This window comes from Thunnus thynnus, chromosome 20, assembly GCF_963924715.1.
Source record: "Thunnus thynnus chromosome 20, fThuThy2.1, whole genome shotgun sequence".
NCBI lineage: Eukaryota > Metazoa > Chordata > Actinopteri > Scombriformes > Scombridae > Thunnus > Thunnus thynnus.
Window position 1 is genome coordinate 9848352 of NC_089536.1, and position 7283 is coordinate 9855634.

Sequence of the window (7283 nt, forward strand, 5' to 3'; positions counted from 1 at the left end):
CTGCTTTACCATGCAAAAAAAATGCCATTTTGGCAAATAAATACTGTAATATTATAAATTAAACATTGAGAGTTGAGATTCAAACAGGTGTAAAGTCTCAGTCAGTTGATTTTAATTCTGCACTGGTATAAACTGACACCAATGGCTGCCTGGAAGGTAGAAAATGATTGTAATAACTCACAGTATGCTCTGGAAAGTGGTCGGCAGTAATGTAATGTATATGTAATTTGTTGCTAATGGGCTAAATGCAAACATGTGGTTATTTAAATTGCACGTCCTTAGCTCCCAGAACGCTTGTCCTGACATCACCTTCATCAGGCTTTCATGTAACGTAAAGCGAGACGAGATAAAAAACAAAGCGTACAAGTGGAACGAGATCACATGTTACAGCTGAAGACAAAACTTGCCGACCCAAAACAAACAGCTCTTTATCCCCCTTACATACAGATGTACATGCGGCGATCCGACATCACAGTCCTGACGCAAATGAGATTATTTGACAAGAAACCATAACAAATGAACGGAATTTCAGTCTTTCCCAGAGCTGAGTTACAGTATGTGTATCTCTCAACCTACAGTCAGAGGAATTATAAAAGCAGGTCGGGGATGAAGTCTCACAATATGTACACTGTTCTTTAAAAATTGAATTCTAATAAGGAAAAAGACAGGGGCACCTCCTATTCCTTTCTAGTCCAAAGAGAAAGGAGGAATGTGAGGAATTGAGGAAGGACGACTACAGGCTGGACCTGAGATGCCCAAATCAGATCTAATACAAGTCCAAACAGCTCCTGTGTCACCGATAGAGGAGGGAAAGCTACTGGATTAAAAAAAAAAATGGCAAAACGAGAAGCCTCTGCCACAGAAGTGCAGAAGTAAAATACGACTTACATGATCGTGTCAGAGAGCAAAAAACAAGAGCAAGACCGGAGTGGAGAAACAGCATTGAGACACACATGCAGTTTGACAACCGACGTGTGCAACTGATTTCACAGTTAACTAACACACTGCTGCGCTGCCAAACAAAGTGAAAGAAGGTGGTGGTGGTGGTGATGATGATGATGTAAAGACTAAATGTATCATCAGAAAAGAGACATCTAATATATTAATGGAAAGGTTTCACATTTAAAGAGAATATTTTTGGTAAGGTGTTTATGACCACAAGGCCCAAACAATTAAGACGCTCTAAATTCCATAAACAACAATCACCAATCTGATCTGCCAGATCAGTATCAGCCCCCGATAACGACCGTATTATGGTGGTTGGGTGTCGGCCAATACTGACAATAAATACAGTTTCTTAATTTATAACATTATAAAAAAAAAATCACTGTTTACACTCATTCAGATTAAAGTGGAAACGGACGACTTTTCAACCCTGTTAGCTCTTCTCGTTAGCTACGGTAGCTAACGGGGTTGAAAAGTCGTTAAACACTCATTAAGCCCTCTATAAATCAAAAGACAAGTTTATTCAGGTAGGTGCGACTAAAACGCAGCGTACACAGATATAAGTAGTGTGTCATCAGATCTGCCTGTGCAATATTCCACATTTATCATATAGCAATAAGACAACAGAAAGAGATTGGCCACCTAACTAATTATTATGAAATATAGCTACCGGGGAAGACAGAAGCGCTATCCTCTTCCTCTTTTGGTTGGCGCACTTCCTTAGTGCCGTAAATCAAACCTTCATTTTCCCAGGAAATCGTACCCAGCAGGGGAACCGAGGCTTATAGGGAACCGATCTGAACGCCAAATGTGTCATTATTATTATGGCCGTTACACTGTGAGATCAAAATTTACTTTATGATGATGAGTTAAAGCAAAAAAAGTTGTTTATTCCCACTTTAATATTGTCTTATTTATTCCAGTGAGTCCCATGCAGTGAAGCAGCTGTTACACAGATTTTAAATTTGGGAAAAAGAGAACAATGGTAACAATTCAGTACTCAGCAGTGGTAGTACAGAAGAGAAAAAGTCAGATCAGTGCATCCCTACCCATGAGCAAGGCATCTAACTCCCCAGAGTGCCAAGGAAGGAAGGAATTTTTTGAAGCAGGACATGAACAATTTGGTGTCTTTCCTGCGTGAGTAAGCTTAAAACTACTTGGTTTGGGTTTAACTCACCCAAAATGTATCTGTGTACGTGACCAGATTGACCCGCTTAGGAGCCACTGGGGCCAAAATGCACCACATTCCCCATTCAGCAATGCTGAACTGGCCAACAATGCAACAGTAGGTTGTGTTGCAGCATCTGTATGTTTCAGAAACTGGGGATCCTGTTTTGTTTCAGGGGTTCTGTGTTTAAATTTCATTTCACCTGCAGAAGCACATGTTGCAAGATGTTGTATCTACATGCAAACCCTGGTATCAGGACATCAAGACATACTCAAACCATCATATATCAAACACGTACCCAGTCTTCATAGTGCCTGGTTCCGTTCTGCAGCAGGTCCTCCAGCTGGATGGTGCAGTTGGCCACAAAGTCGTCGTATCCGATGGGCGCATCATGGAAAACAGACAGCTCCAGGCTCCTTCCTTCACGGACCTCTGTGCAGAACTCCTGGTGCCAGGCGGGGCTGTTGGTCTTGGTCCTGGTGGCGGTCTGGCCCAGCCGAGTCTGGTCCAGGTTCAGAGCAAGGTAAGGGTCCAGCAAGAAGGAGCCGCTCTTCCCCACAGCGTGACGCAGGGCCCATGGGGTGGGCTTCAAGTCCACCGCCTCACACACTCGCACCTTCAACAGGCCACTGAACACAGGCATGGCTGCAGGCTGCTGGGATGTGTGTGTTAGTGTAAGTGTGTGTGTAAATGTGTGTGTGTGTGTGTGTGTGTGTGTGTGTGTTTAGGCTAGTCTGCCTGTTCCTGCTCCTGTACACAGAGTGTTTCCTTCCAATGAGCGGGGTCACTGCACAGTCCTGCTACATCCCATAATGCCGCTGGCTCCTTGGACTCTCAGTGTCGTACAGCCATATCAGAACACTGTGTTATGCACACACACACACACACCACACACACACACTCACACACACACACACACACACACACACACACACACACACCAGACACACACACTAACAGTACAGCTGATGGATCCCCAGTGGGCTGAAAAACGCTGTACTAAGGCAGACTCACACCCTTCAGAGGTCGGCTGCAGAACACTCTCCCACCCGAGAAGCTGCCTTGTTTGTTTATGGTCGGTCCCGTGCGCCAGACAAGATTCCCGTTTCGGCGGAAACAGGCCGGGATATAAACGTCAGTGAGTGGCGATGCGGGTTAACGGGCTCCGCTTGGGTTCATCTGAAGCCACGGAGCCTCCCCACGGTCCTTGCGTGCCTCTCCTGGGTCAGGGTGGGAGAGAGCGCGAGCAGCCGCGCCTAGCCATCCGGGATTGGTGCTCCGTTTCCAGCCCGTCGCGGCTCGCTCGCTCCTCTGTGGGATAATCTCCTTGCTTCGACCTCACGGTAACGCGATATTTGCGCGTACTCTCGGAAAGGAATGCCTTTTTGCCTCCCAATGCAGTCTTTTTCGGGCTCACGAGCACCCCGAATACATCACGGTGCTACGCTCCCGTTGGTTTTTTTCTCTCCCCCTTCTCCTTTCGGTCTTTGCGCGCGCCCCCTGTTTCCCGTCGCCTCTCTCCTGAATCCGTGAGTGAGCGCGAGCTGCAGGAAATGCGCAAAACGCGTCACCCGCGCTGCCGGGCTCTTGCGCCGGATGAGAGAGAGAGATAGGGAAAGAGAGGGAGAGAGAGAGAGAGAGAGAGAGAGAGAGAGAGAGAGAGAGAGAGAGTGTGTCTGTCTGTCTCTGAGTGTGTGTGTGCGCGTGTGTGTGTGTGTGTGCCATGTCCAGACAGCCAGTAGAGCCAGTCAATCAGTCAGTCCTTATGCATGGTCACAGACAGCCAACACACACACACACACACACACACACACACACACAGTAGTGTTTCCATCACTTCAGAGGACGTTACATTGATTTACATTCATTTCCTGGAGCCATAATCCTAAACTTACCTTAACTTTAAACAAGTTTTCGCCCTAGAAATAGTTATTTATCTTAAGATGACTTGATTTTTGAGGAATACTTGGACCACACACACACAGAAGAGGAGAGTCTGAGGAGACAGAACAAATATTATGACGACAGTATTACAAGTTGCTTGAGTATCCTGAAATATTGTGGGGAGATGAATAATCAATGACAAAATATGGTGTCTTCACACTATAAGTTGCTTTAAGGATTTTTACAGAGGCGTGATGCTGTTTTGAGTGTTGCTGTAACAGGAAGCCGCCCAAACTCCCACAGTTTGGGCGGCAAAGCCCAAACTGCAAGAACTTCCTCAGGAGGAACATCTGTATGTTATTATATATATATATTTACAATATGCTCTATCTCTGTATTAGTATAATACATTATATACCTGTATTATTACACACCTATGTACCTGTTAAGTTGTTGATTTCAAGTCATTTTCTGTACAGTTTCAATGCAGCAACACCAACACACAACATCAATATACAGTATATACTTCAACATGATTGTATTATTGCTGCAGTACGGCTGGTTATATTTCTAACACATCTTATCTGCTCTTTAGTTTTAATCTGTATGTTTGTGTGTACATATGTATATATAATATATTTATACATTTACGTGACATTTCTGTAGGTTTTTTGTTTTCTTGTTGATCCCATTAAGAGTAGCTGTTGTGTGTTTTGACAGCTAATAGAGATTTAAATGAATAAATAATGAATAAATTTGCATTGCCAGTCAACAGATTATAATCAGGTACTATCATCATTGCACAGCATCGTCTTATAGATCTCTTCCTAAACCATACTTTTATCAAAGAGCTTAGCCTCAATTTACTGGAAATTCTTTTCTTTTTCTTTATTTAATTGTATTTTACTGGATTTTATTCTACCTTCTTCTGTCTTAATCTAGTTTTTTTTTTTTTTTTTTTAATGTCACACCACAGGATGTACAATGAAACATCAAACGACAAGCATCAGAAGACTGTGCAAAAAGACACAAAAACCAAAATTCTCAATATAAAGTCTTTTTTTCACAGGAAGAAGAGAATGCACTGACAACAGTAAATGTTAATTTAACATATTGTACTATAACATTGAATTTAAAACACTTTTTATTCACTGCTCTATGTGCTCCATTTGCTCTCATTACAACCATGTCTCCTAAAAAAAATGTAATATTATATATTTAAATCAATCAATCTGTCTCTCTATATGTTACACAAACACACACACTCACACTGTGCACGAACTGCCTTTGTGTGCAACTTGCACGTATGAACATGACATGTGACACATCACCCTGATCCCTGGTTGTTTTGTGGCTTTGTTGGTTGGTTGGTCACAGTCGCAGTGAGTGACAAGTGGGTCACCGTAGCAACTGCAATTCTGCATCATGCACTGTGATGTGAGTCGCATCAAACTGATACACACAAACACACACTACATAATGTAGAAGCTTGTCAACAACCAAAACTTCTGAGTAATCAGAAAACCAATTTGACCACAACAAGATTTGTGTTAAGAAAAATTTTGATTTTGTGAACATTTAGATTTTTTTTTTCAAGCTATTGGCAGGTCAATAGTACTTGAGAATGCAAAAGGGAGCTCATTAACTAATTTATAATGTTTGGCCTGCAGGATTTACAATAAACAGGACATTGCTATACCTGGCTGTTAGGTTTACGTCACTGTTAAAGTCTTACAGAGTAATCACAGTAAAATAAAGCAGTCTGGTGTTATTTACAGTAGTAGAAGGGGTCTAACTTGATGACACTTTATTTCCATGTAAAATCTGAGTTTATTCTACGTATAAAACATCTCTTACACTCATGATTCTGGCCTTAAGTGCCCCCAAAAACCAGTTTTCTTCTTGGATCATTCACATGGACAAAGAGAAAAGAAGAGAGAATAAAAGAAGAGAGGAGAGAAATAAAGAGAAGAAAATAGAAAATGAAGAAAAGAAAAGAAAAGAAAAGAAAAGAAAAGAAAAGAAAAGAAAAGGAGGAAAGGAGCAGCTCCGCCACCTGCTGGCTCTCGAGACGTATCGCCGGGATCATAGCGCTTCCGGGACGTGACGTCACGGAACGCTATGTTCAAGTGCTCCTCGTAGATTACGGCTTCAACTGTGGTCAAAAGTGGATTTTTGCGAGTGATTGTGACACAAAGAAACTCTCCGCCGCAGTATCACTGAAGAGGACAAAACACACATTAGGCAAGTCATGCTGGCAACAATCGGGAGCCACAGATAAAGTTGTTAAAACAAGTTTACAAAAAAGAATTAACGATACAGTTGCAATATTACAGTGGCACCTAACGCCATTGAATGCCGTTATTAAAGTATTTAATAGACGTATATCCTGTTGCGTCAATTCCGCTGAATTCATCATCTTTATAACTTGTTTTGTCTGTGGTTGAATAACAATAACAGAAGTGAAAATGCAACTGGAACAATTATGATAAGAGCCATCTTATCTTTGACCACTGGATGGCGCTAGTTTACCTTCACACTGCAGTGCTGTGCAGACGTTTCCAGAGTTGGGTGGGAACATGGATGGGTGAGAACATTGATGGGTGGGAACATGGATGGGTGGGAGTCGTCCAGAAAAATGTGTCGCTCACAACATGAAGCACATGACAGGCAGTGAGAGAGTCCTCGTCAGCAGTTATGTGGCACTCAAAGGTCACTGAAATGAAAATCTGTTACTGTGGGACTTTTCTTTAAGCTTTTGTTTTGTTTTGTTCTTAATTTTCTTAACTTTATCTGTCTTATTCTGTTTTAGCTTATTTTTTATTTTGTATTCTCTTAACTCTTTAATAATTATTTTAATTGTATTTAAATGTCGTTTTATACTGTGGATTTTTCGCACTTTGTCTCAATGTTTTTAATGTTTTATGTAAAGCACTTTGAATTGCCTTGTTGTTGAAATGTTCTATACAAATAAACTTGACTTGTCTTAACTCCACAATGACATCCCTCCACAAGGTCCAACATATGGACATACAGTAGAGTTTCAAATCATACCTTTTTGTATAAGTCAATAAAAAAAAAACTTGACAAAAACGTAGGAGGAACAAGCAAAACACTAAAAGCGTCCAAAACCAAAATTTAAGTTATAAAGAAACCAGTCTCAGCATTGTTGACCAAACGTATTTTTTTACCATTAACATTATAGATTAACAAAAATCATTGATCAAAGCTTACAGCTCTAAAAAAAAGACTCACTTAATGGACACATTTATAAAGTTTTACACCC

General features: G+C 41.4%; 1 protein-coding gene across 1 annotated transcript in view; it reads right to left on the reverse strand.

Annotated features, from left to right (window-relative positions):
* Positions 1 to 3666, reverse strand: part of prkcea (protein kinase C, epsilon a) — a 41252-nt gene extending 37586 nt beyond the window's left edge. Inside the window, exon 1 of the mRNA XM_067575575.1 lies at positions 2412 to 3666. Coding sequence (XP_067431676.1) covers positions 2412 to 2756 — 345 coding nt within the window. The 5' untranslated portion in view covers positions 2757 to 3666. The remainder of the gene's footprint in view (positions 1 to 2411) is intronic.
* Between the last annotated feature and the right edge of the window lie 3617 nt (positions 3667 to 7283).